Below are 23,291 nucleotides of genomic sequence, written 5' to 3'. Positions count from 1 at the left end.
ATAATTTGCCATTCTCCTTTTCTCTCCCACTTTGCATTATATGTTGGCCCCACATAATGCCACTGAGACCAGTTGTTACTAATAGGACTCTTCCTTTAGGACTCTTCTCCCAACCGCCTCTCATAGTGGCAGTTTGGGTCCATGGAGGGCTGTGGACTATTTCTCCCCTTAAGGTTCTATATCTGGGTAACCCTAAGGGGCCAGGCTTTCTATAACTGTTGCTTACATCTGTGTCAATTAGCCAGCTAATGTCTCCCCAATATCCATCGAACAGCTGATATCAAAGTATTCTTTTACAAAAGGGTATTTACTGAGAAGGTAGAGTGAGAACAATGGAAATAAAACAATCCCCAAACCACGAGAGAACACTCTGCTCTGTGCTATGCACAAGTTCCCTGGGAAGAATGAACTAAAATTTAAAAACAGTTTAGAGAGCACATGGTGCCGAGGAGTACCTCTCAACTCCTGCCCCCGGGGTCCTGTGCGCTCTTCCAGGAATCCCCACCAAGTTTTCTCGGGGTGAGGGCTCACCAATGGACAAGTCACTCCCTTGCGTAGCTGGAATAGCTTCTATTATGACTCAATGTCTTGGCTTAAAGGTCAATCCGCTTCTGGGCTAGGTCAAGCAGGTCATTTGGCTGCTTCAAGGCTCCTCACTGGACTCATCTAGTGCTGCTGTTGGCCTCTGGTTGTCTCGTTATCGACTCTGATTGCTGAGGGGACCTTTTGTAGCTCTTCCAGCCTCGTGAAGCTCTTGTAACCTGGTTCATTCTGTTTTTGGATAATCATTCACCTAAGATCAGGAAGGAAGAAACACAATAGAAAGGGAAGTGCCAAGCTGTCAGGGACAATGATGGCTGAGTAGGAGACAAAATCTGTTGTCCTACTCCTACCTGAAGCTCATAACAATCCTCTTCACTTGAATACTGGCAAAGAAAGGAGGGAGGGAAGGAGGAAGGGAGAAAGGAAGGAAGGAAGGGAGGAAGGAAGGAAGGAAGGAAGGAAGGAAGGAAGAGGAAGGAAGGAAGGAAGGAAGGAAGGAAGGAAGGAAGGAAGGAAGGAAGGAAGGAAGGAAGGAAGGAAGGAGGAAAGGAGATTATTCAAAACTTTATTAAGCACATGCAGTCCCTAGTTTGGCCTCTACTGAGTTAATCCTTACAACTTCTCAGCCAACCCAAAGACTTTTCCTTATGTAGCATTAGCTCCTCAATCACCGATGGCTGAAAACTGACTTTAGAAGTTTTATGACTTGATGTGGCAGTAGGCAAAGAATACTGAACACACGCAGTATATTACCTATAGTAAGTGCTAATCTAATCTAAGGACTGGGACATCACTCATTACACTCTTTCTTCCCCTTGTATCTTCCTCCACCAAAATTGTTTTTATTAAATCGTTCTGCAGCACTTCTTAAACTCATTGTTCATATCCCCAAGCCATAATAATTCTAGGAGGTCCTAGAAAAGCTTAAGCATTTTCTTTTGATGGCTTCCCCAACTGCTACATATGAACAAAAGATTTCAAAATAGTCAACTTGAAAATAGATCTTATATAATACCTCACATAAAGATGAAAATTGTAATTGCTCACACACACACACAGGGATTAATGCAGAATCAAACAAAAAACATTTCGTAATGTTTGTCAGAGTTTACAGTGTTAGAAATCAAAAAATCCTAAAGAAAAAAGTAATCATCTGTCTTCTGGGACTGAATTTTAAGGCCGGAATTGGGGAAGTAGCTTGGGTGAGGTGCTGCATGTGGAAGGTTCAGCTGGGGTCCTTTGTATTTGTGAGGGGAAACTTCATATCTGTGACGTTCATAATATACACCCTAGTTTTCAGAATATTAGAGAAAATAAGCATTTTTGCTCTTAAAAAAAGTTGTAGTATTGTTTTGTAGTATTGTAGTTCATTTTGTGATGTTTTCTTACATGTCAGACCAGTTTCTTTGTGTTAACATTTGCTTGTTTGAATGTTCACATACTAATAATATCTATTCAAGATCACTCAACTATTTAGTTGCACATAGCTCATAAATGTTCTTTTTTGCTTCTTTGTGTTTTCAAGCCAGCAAAGGTTGTTTCCTTTCTGTGAGATCCTTATGGATTGCCAGCTCATAGGATAAGGGGGAGGGGGTCTCACTCTCTTTATGATTTAAGTTTGAAGCTACTCAGGGGACAAGTATATATACAGGGGAGAGTGATCTTCCCTTTGGGGATGTTTTATGACTTCTATATCTTCTCAAATAATTCCCTTTAATAAAAGTTCACTAACATTAATCAACTAATAACTATTGGAGAAGTACATTGAATGGAAGTTCATGAGTGATAACACTACAAATTGCAAACCTTCAGAGTTATTTATAGATCCTTAGAAAAGAAGTATCTACTTGCCCTCTGGAGAAAGGGATTGCAGGAATAAGCCCAGAAGAGGTACTATAACAGCATTATGAAAGCCTCCTGTAATGTTCCTCCAAAATTGAAATCATCCATTTAAATACTTATAGAACTGATCCTATGAAACTAATTGTCTTTGATTACATTATTTTGTCTAATTGTCTATCTAAACAATTTAATGACATTACACTAGGGTTTTTCTTGATTTCAATAATGTCAGAGAATTTTTATTATGAACTTCTTAAGAATAAGATATTCAACTAGGGGTTAGATAATGAAATAGCAAAGTTCCTACTTTTGATTTTACAGATTAAATAGTTAAGATAGGGAATGTAAACAAATAGATGTGATATTAGAAGAAATATAATAAAGGCAAAGAGAAATAAAGATAAAGTGCTCTAAGAGAATTTGCATAGGGAAAAATCATTTTCTAGTGAGGAATCTGGGGAAGAGTTAACACCTGAACAGGGGAAAGAGTTTTACATTAAGAGGATGTGGATTCAAATTCCACTTTGGACAAAAAGTCCCTTTGTTACTTTAGACAAATCACTTAAACTATAGTTTTCTTACTGATGTTATGTTGGACTAGATGGTCTATGAGATCTGCTCTAGCTCTGTTTACTATTTACTATTATATCTTTCTGAATGCTTCACTCTCTTAAGATAACCTAACATCAAATTAGCTTTTTTTGGGCTGTCATCACAATAAACTATTGATTCATATTGATTTATGGTCTGCTAAAATGCCTAGAAAATTTTCAAGTAAATTATTATTTACTCAAGCCTATTTCATCATGTACCTATAAAGTTTATTGGGTTGAAAGGATGAAACTTTCTATTTACTGATTTTAAATTTAAACTTATTACATCTGACCCTAAACTCTAATCTAGTGAGATCGTTTTGAATCCTGACTTTGTGATGAAGTATATTAACTCTCTCTTTTAATTTTGCATTATCTACATATTTGATAAAGATCCCATTTAAAACCTTTTGCAAATTACTGACCCACATAAAAGCATTTTTATTGTTCAGTTGTTTCAGTCATGTCCAGTTCTTCAAGGCCCCATTTGGCAAAAACACTAGAGTGATTTGCCATTTCTTTCCCCAGCTCATTTTACAGATGAGGAACTGAGGCAAACAGAGTTGAGTGATATGCCCATTATCACATAGTAGTAAGTTTCCGAGGCCAGATTTGAACTCGAGATGAGTCTTTCTGACTCCAGGGTTGGCACTCTATTTATTGTGCCCCATAGTCACCCCAACTGCTATGTAAATTTGAGGTATTATCATTTGCACTGTATATATTTTATACAGACCTAATTATTTTCATGTCATCTACTTTATTAGAATGTGAGCATCTGAGGGCAAGGACTATGTTTTCACCTTTTCCCCCTTCTCTCCATCCCTTAGCACACTGTCTAGCTTTTTATAAAACCTGAATAAATGCTTCTTGACTGACTGGCTTATCTAAGACCACACGGGTTAAAGCTGGCAGAGGTGTTATTTGAACTCAGGTCCTCTGACTCAAAATGGCAGTGAGAGAGCCCACTGAATAGAGCACCAGCCTTGGAGTCAGGGAGAGCTTAGTGCAAAGCTGACTTCAGACATATGTTAGATGTGTTACCTAGGCAGGTCTGCCTCAGTTTTCTCATTTGTTAAATGAGCTGGAGAAGAAAATAGCAAACCACCCCAGTATCTTTGCCAAGAATCCCAAATGGGGTCATGAGGAGTGAAACACAACTGAATCAACTCAACAACGTCTGGTTTGAGTCAGTGCTCTCTCTATTTTTTATCAAAGCCTAATAAACAACAAACAATCAAATCATTTCCACATACAAAGAAGTCACCTTTACCAGTGTAGCTCACTGTTTGACACCTCTGTCTATAACACTAATATCAGTGACTTAATTTGGGGTTACAAAATTAATGCCTCAACATGAATCTTTTTAGTAATATTCCTAGTTCTGAAGCTCTGTTCATTTAAATATATTACCTTCTGTATCTATCTATCTATCTATGCATATTAGTGTGTACATTTACATACATGCACATATTTGCATATGTGTAATACAGCTTCTAGGGGAGACAGTAATGATTTTGAGGTCCCCTGATCTTAGGGGGAGCTTCTGTTCTAACAACAAGTCAATAATCCTAACTCTTCCGGTTCTGGAGTCTGCCTCAGGAAATCCCCACACCTAATCTAAGCTGTCTGATTCTAAATAGACCACTCCTCAGATAGCTTCTGGCCTCAGGATAGTCCTGGGACCAAACTCCTGAGACTAGAATGATAAGCTTTTGGTCAATGAGAACCAAATTCCTGAGCTGACCACTTCTGGCCCTGAGTCATACAATTAGGTCAATGATAGAAAGGTGGATGAAGGTGACTCCTCTCTCTTAGAACTCTGCTAATCTCTTCTGGAGCTTAGCCCACTTGTAACAGCGTTACAATTATAATAAAATATAATTTTAAAAATTGGGTTCAAGCCTTCAAATTCTTTTGAGACACACTGGTCTGTGACCCCAAACTTTTGGGGTCCCATTCCCAGCCTCGAAACATATACACACATATCTATATCTTTTAACAATGAGGTAATAGCTTGCTCCTTCTATTTGGCTCTCAGATTCCAACCTAACTTTTCAGGGCTTATTGCACAATCTCCTTAATTTTCTCCTCATCCCAGATATATTGGCCTGCTTTTGCTTGATGTTCCCCATAAATTATGTTTCCATCTGCATGTTTTTGTATGAACTATCTTCTTTGCTCAGAATGTGCTCCCTTTTCCCTTCCCCCCATGGAATCCCTAACTTCCTTCAAAAGTCAACTCTAGTGTCACTTCCTATAGAAAGCCTATCCTGTAAAGATCTAAATTAAATTTATAAGAACAATAGCCATTCCCCAAGATAAAGAGATAAATGGTCAAAGATTATGTGAACAGGCAGTTTTCAAAGGAAAAAATAAATCCAAATCATCAACAAAAATATGAAAATGATATCAAACAGCTATTATTAACTTGAGCAGGGGTTCTCAAAAGATAGTACCTGGGTATCCCTAGAGGTTCTCAAGATCCTGTCAAAGAATTCTTGAAGAAATAATAAAATGTTGTAATTTCTAAGATGGTATATATTGATAACTGAAAAAAATAAAACTCTTTTGGGAATGCTCAATAATTTTAAGTATATAAAGGGGTACTGAAACCAAAAGGTTTGAGATCCAATGAATCAGAGAAATGAAAAGTAAAGAAACTCATAGTTTTACCTCACACCAGATTGCCAAAGATAAGAAAATAAAATGACAAATGTTGGAGGGGCTATGGGAAAACAGACACACTAATGCAATAGTGGTAGAGCTATGAAATTGGTCTAACCATTTTGGATTGCAATTTGGAATTATGTCCTCAAAGTTACTAAACTGTACATATCCTTTAACTCAACAATAACATTATTAGATATTTATATAGTAAATAGATCAAAGAAAGGAAAAGGATTTGTGTGGACAAAATAATTATGGCATCTTGTTAATTAAAAAAATTAATTTAATTTAAAAGAAAGTCAAAACTGTTCTTCTCAGTTATTATAACTCTGTGGTGGTTTCAGAAGAAATTCATCCATCACAGAAGAGATTATAGAGATGGAAGGATGCTTACTGGTCCACAATCTATTAGACTAATAGAAGAAAAGGGGGAGGAAGGGGGGAAATAAGCATTTATGCAGTATACCTACTACGTTCTAGGTTCTAGCCTAAGTGCTTTACATGTATTATTTCATAGGCAGGACAAGTCTATGATTTATATTATCTCTTTTCCAACAGTTTCCAGTTAAAGTATAAACTTTACTAGAGTCAAGGAGGGAAACTGGGGTGACTTCTGCCCCAAACAGCAGGATCCCGATTTTGGCAACTCAAAAAATAAGGTATGTACATATGTATATAAACAACAAATTTCATCTTTAAGAACTACACACAGGTGAAAATGTGATGCCTACATATAGGAGTAGATGTAAATGTGGATTGAGATAATATACTTTTTATGTATGTGTCTTCCTTGCCAAATGTCTAAAATGAGAAAGATCAATGTAAAATTGAATTCACACACTTTTTCATCTCTTCTTCAAGATCAATGCAAAATTGAATGCACAGTTTTTCATCTCTTCTTCCATTTCTGCTTGGGATTCCCAAAGCTTTTCTCAGAACTGGGCTTTCCCTCCTGCCTCAGAGCGACACCTCCCAGATTAGGAAGTACCTGCCCTAAACAGTGGCAGGAAAGGCTTCTAAGCCCAACCCTGACTAGATTGTCCACAGTCCTCTTCTTGGAAGCCCTGGAGGCCTAGGAGGAAGTAGCTATTTTGGGCATGATGGGCAATCTCCAAAATTCAGATTTTTCATTGAATCCAACGTGTTCTTCTTGTGTTTCCTTTTGAAGTACAAGAAGAACTGGGAGACATCATCTGAGGTGGATCCCTATAAATATAAGAAAATGTGTTCATCCTGCCCATGTGAGGTGACTTGACTGGATGCTCTGATTGTGTCCAAAAGCTAAAATTGCCTTGTTTAGAGAGTCATAACAACTTTCACAGGATAGTTGCATGTTTCATAAATGTTAAAGTAATATATAAATGGGGCTATTAGGCATATATATATATGTATATATATAACATAATAATATAATATAATATAGTTATATTAGACTATAGGTCCTGCACAATTTGGACTAGTCTACCTTTCCAACTTTATTTCCTGCTACTTTTTTAGAAAAACCATCTGATCTAGTCACACTGACCCACTCTACTTCACTGCTCCTATACTTTGCTGCTATTTCACCTTTTACTAGAATGACTTTCTTCTTAATTGCCTCTTCACCTAAATAAATATAGTTCTGGGCTTATATATATATATGTCCTCATCAGTGTTTTTAAAAGGTACTCCCTAGAGGTTGGAATGTCTCTTCTTTAATAACATTGGCTTGAACCCTCATTCCAGATATTCTTCTCTCTTTTAGCCATCAGTGACTAAATAGCACTTCAATCCATCCAATCAAATAACAGAAATTATTTTACAAAAGGGATAATAACTTCAAAGATATAGTAAGGACAAAAGTATTAAGATGACTTTGCAAAACATTGAGGGAATGCTCTCTTTTCAAAACTCTCATAGAACTACATAGTATCTGTGTATCTATCTAGGTAGCCTATGGTCCAATCATGAATTGGACCCTCATGGATTGAGTATAAATCATAAGAACTTTCAAGTATTTGGGGAATTTCCAGTGACATATCACTATCTGTTTTTGTTACCCCTTATCCCCTCCTCACTAGTCAGAAAACTGGGAATTTTAAAAACAAAATCTATCCAGTTGTATATTGAGTAAGTAGACCCACACAAACAAAAGCACCGAATGGTCAGTCATTCATTTGGGACAATATGAATACCAAAAGAGCTCTCAAAAAAGCTTCTTCAAAGAAGTCAACAAGTTAATCCAGAACCATTTGTTAAATTCTTAACTAGGTACCAGGCCTGTGCTATATACTTGGGATACAAAGAAATACAAAAGAACAGTCCCTGCTCTCAAGCACCCACCACCACACTGTCCTGCACAAAACAGAATCTCAACAAATGCTCTTTTTTTGATATTACAATTCAAGAACTGCCCCATTCCAAAGATCTCCCTATTATTTTAAACAAACCACCCAACCTGATGTGTGACACAAACAGAAAAAAAAATTAATTTTTATAGGCTTGATAGGGTCTCCCTTTGGTGCATCAAAGGAATTTCATGAAGATCCCCTCACCCTCAAAACTCAAGACTAGAATTTCTAATGTACTTATCATATGACATTGCAAATCATAGGTAACAATGCAGCAACCACTGCCTCAGGCATATTATTTTTATTAGAATATAAGTTCTTTGCTGTGAACGGATCCAACCATTCTAGAGAACAATTTGGAACTATCTCTTTTAGTTCTATGTTCCTGAGACATCCCCCTCAAAATAGGGAAAAGACCTATTTGTATAAAAATATTTACAGCAGCTCTTTCTGTGATGGCTAAGAACTGGAAATCGAAGGGTGTCCATCTTTTGGGGAATGGCTAAACAAGCTGTGGTATATGATTGGAATGAAATAGTATTGTGCTATTAGAAATGACAACCAGGCTGAGTGAAATGAGCAGAGAACTTTTTTTTACACAGTAACAAGATTAAGTGATTATAACTGTCATGGACTTGGCTCTTCTCAACAATGTGGCAATTCAAGACAATTCCAATAGACTTGGTGTTAAGGTTGAGAAGGGGCGACCCAAAAATCCCAAACTGGTGCTTCGAGGTGTCTCAGAAGAATTTGCAGGCTTAAACCCATTTCCTGGTCAAGGAGCAAAGTTTATTAAAAGCAATGTGCCGCCATTACTGAGCTGATTGAATTCTAAGAGAATCCAATAAAGAAACAGAACCAAGGAGAATCATTTTATCCAGCTTCTATCATAAATATGCCGATTCTATAGCTCAAGGTAGGAAGAAGTGGTCTCCTGAAGGAGTGGTTCTCGGTTGATCAGATTATTACTGACAAGATTGAGAAATGGTCTTATTCACTACTTGTCTCAGGAGTCTGATCTGTGGGAGTTTTCTGAGGCCAGAAGCTATCTGGCTAAAGATGGTCAGAATCAGATAGATTGGGTATCTGCTATAGGTATGCTCAGTTTCTTAAGGCAGGTTCCAAAGCCAGAGGACGCAGGACCACTGACCCATGAGACCCCATGGTCTCTAGGGGACCCTAAAATCACATTACATCATTTTGATGGAAAATGCAACCAGAAAGATAATTATGTAGATTGAAGGTGGATCAAGGCATAGTATTTTCACCTTTGTTTGCTTGTTTTCTTTCTCATGTTTTTTTGTTTGTTTGTTTGTTTATTTTCTCTTTTGGTTTGATTTTTCTTGAACAACATGACAAATTCAGAAAAATGGTTAAAGGAACACACATATTTAACCTATAGCAGATTGCTTACTATCTTGGGGTAGAGGGGACATCAGAGAAAGAGGAAGGGGGAAAATTGGAACAAAAAGACTTAAAAAATGAATGTTGAAAACTTAAAAAAAAAAAAAAGAAATGACAAACAGAAAGATTTCAGAAAAACATGAAAAATCTTACATGAACTGATGCAAACTGAAATGAACAGAATTGTGTATAGACACAGTATGGCAATATTGCACAGTAAAGAACTGTGAATGACTTAGCTATTTTCAGCAATACAATTATCCAATACAATCCCAAAGAACTAATGACGAAAGGTGCTATCTCCCTCCAGACAAAGAATTGATATTTAAATTCAGACTGAAACATACCTTTTTTTTTTAAACTTACTTTCATTCTTTTTCTTTTATTTAACTCTTTTGCACAAAATAACTAATATGAAAATGTTTCACATGATTGCATGTGTATAATCTATATCTGATTGCTTATAGTCTCAGGAAGTAAGGATAGAATTTGGAACTCAAAACTTTTCTGAAAATGTTAAAAATATTTTAATATGTGATGGGGGAATAAAATAAATTAAAGATTAAAAAAAAAGAATACAAGTTTCTTAAGGTTAAATTCTCTATTTTTGTATTTGTATGTTCAACACTTTAACAAAGTGCTAGACAAATAGTAAATAATTGTTCCCTAATTCATTTTATTCTTCTACTAAATTTCCCTATTGTACCTTTTCTGAAGACTTGGTATCTCCCTTATCCCCTAACCCAGTGTTTTGCTCACAGTAGATACTTAATATTTTAGTGAATACTGGAGGAACTTTAGAGGAAAGGTTTATAAACAAGACAACACAGAATTCCATTTTATGTGAGGAATGAGGGCGGGGACCAGGAAGCTAAAAATTGTGGAAGTCATCTGGTGATTTAGGTGTTAGAAATGTATATCCTCTCCTCCCCTTCCCCTCCCCTTCATGTTTGATTTTAATATATTTAGCAGCTTATTGTGAAATTAAAAAAAAAAAAAAGGGAAATCTTGGCGGATTTCTAGTGAAGGTACTAGACTATCTAATAAGAGAGCAAATGAGCAGGGTTTTAATTAGAATTTGGTATAATGGGAAAAGCATTAGGTTTAGAAATAGAAGACAGGTTTGAATCTTCCTCTGCCACTTATTCAGTGACTTTGACAAATAATTTCACTTAGGGCTTTGGATTCTTTATCTGTAAAACAAGTGGGTTGGACTCAATGGCATCTTAGGACTCACCTACTATGAACATCACAAAGTGAGTGTGTTATCCTAACTTTTATTCTAATAACAAATCACTAGACTTAGGTTCAATGTCACCTGCAGTGTCAGGGTAAGGAGAGTCTCAAATCCTAGTTTCAGGGGATAGATGCTTTTGAATTGCCCAGAGAGCTGCTATTCCTCGGGCTGACACCCACTCCCATCCCAAGATTGGGTACAGAAAATTCTGAGGGAGGTAGTAATTGACAGGGTGGGGGAGAGGTGAATACAAGGGAAAACTATGTGGAGCACTCAATCAAGCTAATGATAGTTAATGGGAGAGCAGAGTAATAGATACCAAGCTTTGCTGGTCTGCTGCTCCCTTAATGAAAGGCCACAGAGATGTTTTGAGTGGGTGTGTCTCTCAAGATGGCCTTCAAAAGGGTGGTGGTGGAGAATAGCTACAGTTCCAAATTAAGTACTTAAAATAAAACAGGCCTTCTCAGTTTTAGATTTGATTTTAGATTCAACTAGGGAGAGGCTGAGAAGGAAGGAAATCCAGAGTGAGTAATGAAAGCTGGGAGAGGGGCAGCCTGGCATCCTTGAAGTAGAATGCAGGGCTACTTATGGCATCTTGTTGGCCTGAAGCTGGAGGTGGGGAAGAGGGGTGGAAAAAGAAACAACTCATTGACCAGGCATTGTGCTAAGTACTTTACAATTATTTTGTTTGATCCTCTCAGCACCCCTTCGAAGGAGGTACTATTATTATCCCCATTTCACTAGTTGAAGAAACTGAGACAAAGGTTAAAAGAGAGAAAAATTTTCCTCAGAATATGAATTTTAAACTGCCCAGCCATCCAAAAGAGCATCTCTCTTGGGAAAAGCAATGCTCAGAGAAAGAAGATGCTAAAAGCTTTCACACCTTAAGTACCATAAAATACATACCTGTTAAGAATCACAAAATCATAAAGCTAAAAAAAAATTCCAGAGCTCCATTTAGCGCCAAAAGATCTTGACAGACTAGAGTATTAGATAGAATCTAATTAGATGAAATTCTATTGGAAATAAAATGAAATTCAATTTGCACTTGGGTACTAAAAAAAAAAAAAAAAAAAAAAAAAAAAAAAAAAAAAAAAAAAAAAGAATCCTACAAATATAAGATGGAGCAGCATGAATAGAAAGCAATTGTTGTGAAAAGGATCCAGCGATGAGGATCCAGATGAGATAGCAATGTGATGTAGCACCAAAAAGCCGAAGCTATCTTGGACATGAATGTGGTAGGGGAGGCACAGTTCCTGAAGTGATAATAATCCCCACTGCCTTCTGTCTCTTCAGGTTCCTGACTCAAAGATAGGAACGGTCCTTAACAAGCACGATTGTCTAACAGTGGAATGGCTTTATTGGAGATACTGAAGCAGAGGCAGGACAATCACTGCTAATTAGATGGCCTACTGAAATCTCTTCTGACTCCCCAAATTCGTGATTCTACTCAGAAAAGTTAAGTAGTATTCCTAACCATACAAGCAATACATGACAGAGGACTAGGGTGTAACCTCGAGTCCCTTCTCTCCACTATTACCACACTTCTCTTCTTCCCATTTCCCTGGCCCTTTGAAAGCCAAGATCAAAAGCAGCCTTTGAGAACTTTTCTCCCTCCAATGGAGTTGGCAGGGCTCCATCTTTTCTGAGTTGCTGGGTTGCCTCTCTCATTTTTGCAAACATTCTCACACTGGTACCTCAGGTTCCCGGGACTTTGGACCATAAAACAAGATTAATTCTGGGTCAATCAATCAACCAAGCATTTGATAAGCACCTACTATGTGTCAGGTGCTGTACCAGGGAACACTAACAAGGAATGTAACCATCACAAGAACAATAAGTTCTAGTAAGGAGACAACACAAATATATAAAGAGAATAAATACAGATGAATAGAAAGTAGTTAAATAGATAACACTCTGACACTTACTAACTGTGTGTCTCTGGGCAAATCACAACTTCTTTCACCTTAATCCATTGGAGATGGAAAAGGCAATTCACTTCAGCATCTTGCCAAGAAAATCCACGGATATTATCAGCATAATATGGTCCACAGGGTCATGAAAAATTGGATACAACTGAATAACAATAAACAGCTTGAGAGGCGAGACACTAGCAGTTGAGGAAAGCAGGAAAGGTTACATTCTAACAAGGGATGACAACACATAAAAAGTCGCTGAAAAGCTGGGGGCTAAGAGATGGAAGAAGTTCCTTCATCCCACCCAGGAGCAAGATGGCAAAGTCCAGAGAGTCAGAAGCATAATCAGAAGAAGAATGAAACATGGCTGGCTTGGACCCAATCAGGTCCCCTGGAAGAAATCACCAATGGGAGAAGGGGTTGACATGGCAGAACAATGTTCTAGGATGAGAAAGCCGCAGATTCGGAGGAGAAAGGTCAATCTGACTGGATTACAAAATATGGGAGGGGAATAATATCCAATGAGGCTAAAAAAATAGGTTAAATATATTGGATTACTTGTTGTCTAAGGGAGGGTGGAAGCAAAGGAGAAAAAAATTGAAACAGCATTTTTGCAAGCCTGAATGTTGAAATCTATACCTTTATTTTGAAAGTAAAAAACTTAAAAAAGAAGAAGAAAAAGAAGAAGAAGAAGAAGAAGAAGAAGAAGAAGAAGAAGAAGAAGAAGAAGAAGAAGAAGAAGAAGAAGAAGAAGAAGAAGAAGAAGAAGAAGAAGAAGAAGAAGAAGAAGAAGAAGAAGAAGAAGAAGAAAGAAAGAAAAATAGGTCAAGATATGGTCCTGATTTTAAAAGTTATTCAGAGAAATTGGTATTTTATTTTGGAGACAAGGGAGTTTACTGAGTAGGGGAGTGATGTGGTTATGTCTGTGAATAAGGAAAATCACTCTGACAACTGTATGGAAGATAGACTGAAATGGACAGAGGCTCAAGACAGAGAAGCAAATCAAAAGGTGATTGCAATAATCCAAGTAAGAGGTGATAAAGAGTCAGCTGTGAGAGATCTTGTGCAAGATTTGGCGATCTGGATGGAAGAGTGCGGATTTAAGGATAAAGCTGAGTATAAACCTGGGAGACTGGAAAGCTGTTGATGCTTTTGATAGAAATGGGGAAGCTCAGGAAAGAGGGAAGTTGAAGTGGGGAGGAAGAGGTAATGAGTTTATTTTTGAACACGTTTGAGATCACTCCAAGACAATGGAACTGAACTGTCCAATAGGTAATTGGTGATGCAGGTCTGAAGTTCAGGGGGAGGGTGGGGCTAGATGCTCAGATCTGGGAGATTTGTAAATGCATAGCTATAAAAGGGGCTTCCAAGAATCCGCCTTGTAGGTTGAGCTACAGTTGTTTTTTTTTTTTTTTTAAAGGGATGGAAACAGTCCTCAAGAGTTAATTGGCTCAGAGGACTAAGGTTTAAAGCACTGGCGTAACTTCTCATGCTTTAAGTATAAAATCTGTTGAAGGAGGAATGAAGATCTCTTCCTGGACCCCGGCAGGCTCCTATGGCAGATGCTGTATCCTTCCTAAGTATTCTTTCCTTGTAGTAGCTAAGTAAATTTCCCATTGTTAACTTTTAAACAGTAATGGCTCATTCTGTTCCCATCCCAAATCTGAACCACCAGTGGCCATCAAATTCAAGGTCTTCATTTTGCAAAAGCCCAAGGTAGAGTTAGCATGGCTTGTTTAAGGTCACACTGCATCAGAGTCAGTGTTTCTTCTAGTTCGATTCTGCCTGTCTAAAGGGCTCTCTAGCTCTAGAATGTTGATAAGCTCTAGAGCTGAAAAGGAATCCATTTATGCCCTCAATTTATAGATGAGGAAAACTGAGGCCTGAGAGTGATGCAATCTGAGCAAGATCTTACAAGCAATAAGCACAGGAGAAATTAATTATATTAGGTGTATATATGTTATATGTGTGTGTGCATGCATGTATATATGACTACAAACACACACATATGTGATAAAAATAATGACGATTGATATCTAACATTTAGATAACACTATATTTCAGGCACTGTGCTAAGTGCTTCATAATTACAATCTTATTTGATCTTCACGACAACCCTGGAAGATTATTATTGTCATTTTATAGATGAGGGAAACTGAGGCAAACAGAGGTTAATTAATTTGCCCAGAGTCATACAGTTAGGAAGTATCTTGAGGCTGCATTTGAATCCAGAACAGTATTCAATCTCTTGCACAGTCCAGCTGAATGTTATACATGTGTGTATACATACATAGATGTGTGTTTGTGTGTGTGTGTGTGTGTGTGTGTATGTGTGTGTATTTGGCTAAGTATCTTCTAGCCAATGGGAAAGAGAAACCATATTCCAAAAATGGAAACTTCGAGAATATGAAAGGAAATCCAAAAATAGTGCCTCATCGTCCCTCACCCAATGCTAACATGAAGTCTGGAATCAGCAAAGCTGTGGGTGGGCTTCTGAGGAGGAGGTATCCCTGAATGATTCAGCCTGGGAGGAGCCAAGCCCTGCCAGCAGTCTCTGTGAAGGTCCGAAAGAGCTGGGGAGAGGCGAAATTCTTTCAGGTCGGACCCAAAGTTAGAAGGATTGTTAGTTAATGTTTTGCCAGGCCCAAACACAGTAGTGAAGAGAAAGGAAAGAGGAGAATGAAAAGAAAAGCAAAATCTCTTTCATTCTTGGCTATGGAAAAAAAGGTGATTTACCCAAAGAGTTAGGTATAGATTAGGGGAGAAAGGGGCAGGGAGATCTTTAGCCTCTGGGAAGATGGGAATGACCCATTCCAGCAGGCACATCTTCTAGGTCTATTTCCTATGGTCAGAATCCATCTAAGTTGCCACTGCCTGAGGTACCTTCTACTATCAACCAACTAACATAAAATCTCAGATCTTAAAAAACTTCAGACGGTCACTGATTGTTATCACCAGTCATTAACCACATAAAGTTTTCTTATCTTTTCTTTCTTTCTTTCCTTTTTTTTTTATTTTTTTTTAAGGATACTAGCTTTCTAGCTAGTCCTCAAATACCACATTCCATCTCAGCTTTTGCACTGAGATGTCATTGGTCCTTTAGGAGAACAAAGGGCAATTATCAGCAACAACAACAATAACTTAATAGCCTACAATATTCTTCCTCCTCCATCTTCTGGCTTCCTTTAAAACTCAGCTCATACCCCCACTTTCTTCCAGGTTCTCTTCTCTCCATTCCTCTTTCCTCTCCCTTCCAGCCGGTGCCTTCCCTTTGAGATTGTTATTGTTGCATCATTTTTTTCAGTTCTGTCTGACTCTTTGTGATGCCATTTGTTGTTTTCTTGGCAAAAATATTGAATTGATTTACTATTTCTCCAGCTTGGGAAACTGAGGCAAACAGGGAAATAGGGTCAAGTGACTTCCCAGGCTCACTCAGCTAGTGTCTGAGGCCAGATTTGAATTTTGTTCCTGCCTCCAGATCTGGCACTCTATGCAGTTCACCACCAAGCAGTCCTCCCTTTGAGATGGCCTTACAATTCCATTATAATATCTTGCATGAGTAATTTTCTAAAAAAACAAGTTTTTTTTTCTTTTTTTCTTTTTTTTAATGTGTAATTTTTGGTGTGACATCACCTCCATTAGAATATAAGTTTCTTAAGGGTCAGGGTACATGGTTTTGTTTCCTTTCATCCTCAAAGCTTGGCAGACAGTAAGTGTTGAATATGTGCTTGTTGAGTAGCTGACTGATAAATGAGTTACTTGTGGCCTAAAAATGATATTTGTCTTGCTCTAGGTCTTAGGGAAGCAGGTCCTGGATCTCAAAGATGGTCACTTACCAAACTATACTGCTCCGGTCAGTCCCACCTGAGATTAGGAGGTTTTGACGGAGGCCATGGCAGCTTATTTCTGCTCGTGACCATGTCTGACAGATGAGTCACTGTCCTACTTTTAAAGATACTCGGCCCTGGAGATAACCCAACTTACTCACCATCCCTGTGACTTCTCAGCCCCAAACATCCCTCAATAGCCACCACTCTGCTTTATGTGCTTACTTGAGGACAAGGATTGTCCTACTTTTGTGTGTGTATGTATATGTAATATATGCATGTATATTGTACACATATGTGATTATATATATATATCATGTCTATATTGTAAGCTTATATACACATACACATAGCCTCAGTACATACATTCATTTATCAAATGTAGATGTCCTGAAATCTAGGTAATAGCTTGCCTATCTAGGATATCAAGTGAAAATAATGTCTTTTCCTCCATCTTTAGGAGATTTAAGTACACACTGGACTAACGCTAAACCTCAGACTCTCTAAAGAAGAATCCCAGGGAGCAGCTAGATGGTACAGCGGATAGAGCACCAGTCCTGAAATCAGGAGAACCTGAATTCTCATCCAGGGTCAGACACTTAATATTGCCTATCTGTGTGACCCTGGATAAGTCACTTAACCCCAACTGCCTTGATGGGGGAACAAGTCTCAGCCTCTCAAAGTGATCTCTACTAGCTTTTCACAGCTTTCTTTCTCTCTCCCCCTCCCCTTCTTCCTCTCTCTGTCTGTCTCTCTCCTTCTTTTTCTCCTTTTCCCCCTCCTCCTTCTGTCTGTCTGTCTGTGTCTCTGTCTCTTATCAAATCTAGCTCCCATAATCTTCTGTGTCCAGTTCAACCCATTGGATTCTTGGCCTGTCATCTCTTGAACTGATTAAATTGGGTAACCCTTTGTAATACTACTTAATTTATTTTCCAGTAGGGTGGGTGACATAAGAAGTGGAATGACTTCCTGAAGGAACTCTTTCTGCAAAGCCAATAATTTGGCCTCCAAAGTTGTTGTCAAAGGCAGTGGCTTGAGAGCTGGAGCCCTGAGGGTTATTGCCAGAGGTAGGGGGGAAACAAAAATCACTTCCTGCCTACATGTATGTGTACTTCATACTGGTAGCAGATATCCAAGAACAGCTTTAAGGCTGGCAGCTTCTCAGGTGCCTGGTTGGGGAACAAGTGTGGGTTTTTAAAATATGATTCTCTTTCCTCCCCTACCCCCATTTAGTATTTTATTTTTTCCAATTATATGTAAAGATAGTTTTTAACATTTACTTTTATAAGATTTTGATTTCCATTTTTTTTCTCCCTCCCTCCCTCCCTTCTCTCTCCTCTCCCCAAAACAGCAAACAATCTGATTTATATGATTTTCCATTCCACCTGCTTAAGGCATCCTTATGGACTGGTGGGAACAACAATTCTTCTCACTTTAAGATTTACAAAGGATTTTTTTAGAAGCATAGTATCATTATCCCCATTTTGCCAATGGGAAGCCGAGGCTTTAAAAGGTTAAATCCTTTGACCTTGGTCATACAGTTAGCAAATATCAAAGCTGAAAATCAATTTCATATCTCCTGATTCCAAGTAAAGAGTTATACAATCACAAATTTGGAGCCAGAAAGGTCCTTAGAGACCATCTAATCTAACTTCCTCAATTTTACAAATGGGGAAACTGAGGCTATGTGCTCAGAGTCACATAGTAAGTGTTGAAGGCAGGATTTTAATACTTAATCCATCACTCCACCTTTTCTTCTGCTATATCTTGCTGCTATTAACTATCCAAGTAATTCTGGCTCAGGCCTATGGCCTTTAGTTTCTCCATCTTTATACATTCAAACACACAAGTGTTTGTTACTGTATCATTGTATGTCTCTATGTTCTGTGCCCTGCTTCCACGTCCTGCCTAGTGTCCTAGGCCTGGAAAAATAGCCCCATCAAATTCTCAGTGGGAAAGCCTGCCCAACCTGGGGCCCTTGCTGAGGTCTCTACCACTCTAATCACCACCCTGGGCACCCCTAGGCTCTTTTAATCTTGCATCTGCTGATTCAAATCCCTGTCATTAGCCAACTGGCTAACCAGCCCAGTGTCATCATTGTACAATCAGAGAAGTGTCTCGGAGAAGGAGGGGGACTTGTCTAACCCCAGTGGTGAGTCACGAGACGGTCAGCCTGGGAGCCGGGGCTCCTGTTCTCTTGCTTTAACTTCAGTGTCACTTTCCCCACCAACTTTTTGCTTTATCCTAATACTTTAATGGGCAGGTAGGGGGCAGTCAGGGAGACTCATCTTCCTGAGTTCCAACCCGGACTCAGACATGTAATAGCTGTGGGACCCTGGGAAAGTCACCTAATCCTGTCTCGGTTTCTTCATCTGTAAGATGAGCCCAAGAAGGAAATGGCAAACCATTCCTGTATCTTTGCCAAGAAAACCTTAAATGAGGTCAATAAGAGCCAGACACAATTAAACAACCACATATCACCACAACAAATCCCACACAGAGTCTGACATCTAGGAGGCAAGTAGTAAATGCTTGTTGAATTACATCGAACTGACCAGCTACTAGTAGTAAACTGTGACCCATATCTTCAGATTTCAGTCCCTCACAGGGGAAAGTTATTCACTTGATTTTACTACCACATATAATTGTTCCATCTATGTCCATAATCAGAGCTCTTACATTCCTTTCTGCAATTATCACTTCCTATCTTTCATCTCTCCCTTTCCTCAGAAGAGTCCCTCTCCCTCCCCCAATACTCCCAGCCTGCCACCCCTGTTCCAAGGTCACTTTCTTTCTTTCACAGACTTGAGTGTCAGTTTACTAATCTGTCCTCTACCCCTCATCAATTTTCTATTTACCAGACCTCCACCATAGTTTATCACAAACCTCTACCTTCAAGTGAATGCTGCTCAACAAGAAGATGATAGGATGATCAACTCTGATGGACTTTTTCAACAATGAGGTGATTCAGGTCAATTCCAATAGATTTGTGATGGAGAGAACCAACTGCATCCAGAGAGGGAACTATGGGGACTGAATATGGATCACAACACAGTATTTTCACGTTTGTTTGTTTTTCTTTTTTTTTTTCCTTTTTGATCTGATTTTTCTTGTGTAGCATGATAAATGTGGAACTGTGTTTAGAAGAATTGCACATGTTTAACCTTTATTGCTGTCTAAGGGAGGTGGGGGGGAAAGGAGGGAGAAAGTTTTGGAATAAAAGATGTTGCAAGGGTGAATATTGAAAACTATTTTGCATGTATTTTGAAAACAAAAAGTTACTATTAAAATTTTTTAAAAGAATACATGAATGCTGTTCAGCGCCACCAGAGGAAGCCATACAGCAATGTTAAATGGGTCCACTACAAATTTATGTTCACTAATCTCAATTTAGCCCTCACCGAAATGTATTTGGCGATTATTCTATTATTCCCTAATTGATTTTAATGAAAGTTCTCTGTCACCTTTAATGGCCTCATAATCTCACACAAACATAGTGGAAGGGAGTGAAAAGATATTGTGTAATCAAGCATTTTATAGTGCCAATTCTCTAATATGCTCTGCTCTAAGTTATTTGGATGCCAAACATCATTCAAACAAAGCATTAGGTATCTGGGGCCCTGTTCTATCATTAAATGGTACAATAAGCCAGAGAGAAAATAAGCACAATTCCAATCAGTTCCTTTTGCTACTTGTGAGCAGGTCTGGCCTAGAACTTCAGATCATAAATCCAGAGTTAGAAGAAACCTCAGGGACTATATAATCTAACCCCTCATTTTACCAATAGAGAAAGTGGGATTGTGGTAAGACATTATCTTCCCCCTTCACCACATGAATTAAGTTAGTTTTTTCCTTAAAAAGCATTGAGACATTCCATATTTGGTTTGCTCTTCTTCATCACCCTGATACAAAGCTGAGGACCTGGAAGCTCTTGGAGATGGTGGAACATGATAAGCAGACTGGAGAGCTCCAGTCAGCTGAGGGAATTAAGGTATCTCCAAGCACTCCTTGTTGAATCTGCCCCTTCTTTAATCTCCTTAATTAATCTCCTTTTGTTAACTGTTGAATGACTTAAAAGTGTCTCATTTTGGTTTTTTGATGAACCAGGCCTGTGTCAGATCCAGGCCAGAACAGAGGCCCACATAGCAAGAGTCAAAGAAGGGATTTAAACCCAGTTCTACTGACCCTAGACCTTTTGTGGTACTCTTTCCCACATCATAAGTCGATGTATGGAAGTGGGTTAAAGCAACTGAGTCTGATGAAGTCTGAGATGAGCTTTCAGTTACTGCTGTCTCTGATTTCTGGCCTGTAACTCATGTGGAAGAGTTGGGGTTTATTGAAAAAGAGAAAGATTTCTGGGTCTGGGTCAGTTTCAGGAGAACTCTGCTAATGGAAAGCCATGAGTTGCCAAGATTCCAAAGGCTTCACTCTCTCAGAGGCGGTCTCAGAGCAATAAGAGGCCTGACAGACCCCTGGCAAGGAACCAGCTTATTAAATGCTGAACTTGGAATTTGGCCTTACCTGCCAGTTCTCCAAAAGCCCCACCCATTTCTACTTCAGAACTTGACCTTGTTTCCCAAATCTTTGCAGACAAGTCTACAAATACAAACATAAAAAGCAGTTTATCTTCATTACTTAATCAAGGTAAACAATCCTTGACATCCCCTTCTTTCCTGACTCTTCTGGTTCCCAGCTTCCCCCAACAAAAACAATTCTCCCCACCCCCAAGATAGAGCAGCAATGCCAAAGGTATGTACTATAAGATTTTCAGGCAGCTATTTCCTCCTAGTCAGAATTCCAGAAGCACAAAATATTCCGTATAATAATTTCCTAACCACTATCGTCCAAAGCCTAGAAGGATTTTAAAGAAGTCATTGCAAGGAAGGAAGTTACAAGCAGACTTAATATAAATAAGTGTTTCATAATTACAACTGTCTGAAAATGGAATGGGCTACTTTTGGGCACATGCTCTGAAATTGTTCAAATAAAAAAAAAGAACTTGATATTAACAGATTTTCATAATAGCATCATTTGTATAAATAGCAAAAAACTGGAGAGCAATCTAGATGTCTGACATTATAATATTGGCTGACTGAACGAATAAAAAAACTTTATAAATAATTCACTATGTTCCAGTACAGTAGGGCAGCAAATGCCCTAGACATGGAAATGGGAAGACATCTACATGAGTTCAAATCCAGCCTCAGATACTTACTAGCTGTGTGACCTTGGACGAGTTACTTAGCTGTTTGCCTCAGTTTCTCATCTATAAAATGAGCTGGAGGAGAAAACAGCATCTTTGCTAAGAAAACCTCAAATGGGTTTATAAAGAATTGGACATGACTAGAAATGATCTCACGATAACAGGGGTCAAGCACTGTGCTAAATGCTGGGAGTTCAAATACAAGCAAGCAAGCCAGTCCCTACCTTCAAGGAACTGACATTCTAATAGTGGAAACAACACATATAGAGAAGTGATGACCAGAGAGGATAATTTGGTTTGGAAAGTTAAAGGGATGGTGAATGGAGTCACAGGAGAGTAGACTGACATAGTCTTTTCAGTAGCCACAGCAGTTTTAATTTGATTATGATTTCAGAACCAGATGAAGGGAAATAGGCAAGGAAGATATAAGTACTGGCAAGGCATGTCTGGAGCTGGCCTAGATATAGAGGGTGCATATATACATTCATCAATTAGAACAGCTGAGGAGAGGGATATTCAGAGTCGAAATGGTTAAATATTCCAAGATGGTCTCTGTTCCCTGCTAAATACAATTAAAACTAACAAGAAGGATACAAAGAAATATGGAAAGAACTTTATCAAACATTGCAGAGTGAAAGAAATCAAATCTAGAAGAACAGAGTATACCTTTATAAGAACAGAAGTGAATAAAAATAAACCAAAAAACCTTAAGGTGGGTGGGAGTCATTGAAAAGTTACAATATTATTCATTGAAATTAATTTAAATATAGTTACCAAGCAAATTAAATTGCTTTTACTGATGGTCAATATTAAATTGGTTTCTTTCTGACTTATGATACTTGGTGTAGGGAATAATGCCCTTTAGAATTTATGGCCAAAGAAGAACTGGAATACATTATGAAATGCAAAATAGATATTATTTTATAATATTAGATTAAAAAGGTTTTGTACAAACAAAACCACTGCAGACAAGATTAGAAAGGAAGTAGAAAACTGGGGAAAAAAACTTTTACATCTAAAGGTTCTGCTAAAGGCCTCCTTTCTCAATTACATAGAGAACTGACTCAAATTTATAAGAATACAAGCCATTTTCTAATTGATAAATGATCAAAGGATATGAACAGACAATTTTCATATGAAAACATTAAAATCATTTCTAGAGAAATGAAAATTAAGACAACTCTGAGGCATTATCTTACACCTTTCGGATTGGCTAAGATGACAAGAAAAGATAAAGATAAATTTTGGAGGGTATGTGGGAAAACCAAGACCCTAATACATTGTTAGTGGAATCATAAACTGATTCAACCATTCTGGGGAGCAATTTGGAACTATGCCCAAAAGGCTTTCAAACTGCACATGCCCTTTGATCCAGCAATGTCTCTATTGGATTTGTATCACAAAGATACAAGAAAGGGAAAAGGACCCACATGTGCAAAAATGTTTGTGGCAGCCCTTTTTGTAGTGGCAAGAAACAGGAAACTGAATGGATGCCCATCAATTGGAGATTGGCTGAATAAATTATAGTGTATGAATATTAGAGAATAATATTGTCCTATAAGAAATGATCAGGAGGATAATTTTAGAAAGGCCTGGAGAGATTTATATGAACTGATGCAAATGAAATGAGTAGAATCAAGAGATCATTCATTGAACACGGCAACAGCAACATTATGTGATGATCAACTCTGATGGATGAGGCTCTCTTTAGCATAGAGGTGACTCA

At 38.2% G+C, this 23,291-nt stretch overlaps 1 protein-coding gene across 1 annotated transcript in view; it reads right to left on the bottom strand.

The window, feature by feature from the left end:
• Nucleotides 1-668: 668 nt before the first annotated feature.
• UPF2 (UPF2 regulator of nonsense mediated mRNA decay) overlaps nucleotides 669-23,291 on the bottom strand; it is a 183,913-nt gene continuing 161,290 nt past the window's right edge. Inside the window, exon 22 of the mRNA XM_074268650.1 lies at nucleotides 669-793. Within this exon, the coding sequence (XP_074124751.1) occupies nucleotides 790-793 (4 nt within the window). The 3' untranslated portion in view covers nucleotides 669-789. The remainder of the gene's footprint in view (nucleotides 794-23,291) is intronic.

Source organism: Sminthopsis crassicaudata, chromosome 5 (genome assembly GCF_048593235.1).
Source record: "Sminthopsis crassicaudata isolate SCR6 chromosome 5, ASM4859323v1, whole genome shotgun sequence".
NCBI classification, from domain to species: Eukaryota; Metazoa; Chordata; class Mammalia; order Dasyuromorphia; family Dasyuridae; genus Sminthopsis; species Sminthopsis crassicaudata.
This window is presented reverse-complemented; position numbering and strand designations above follow the sequence as displayed.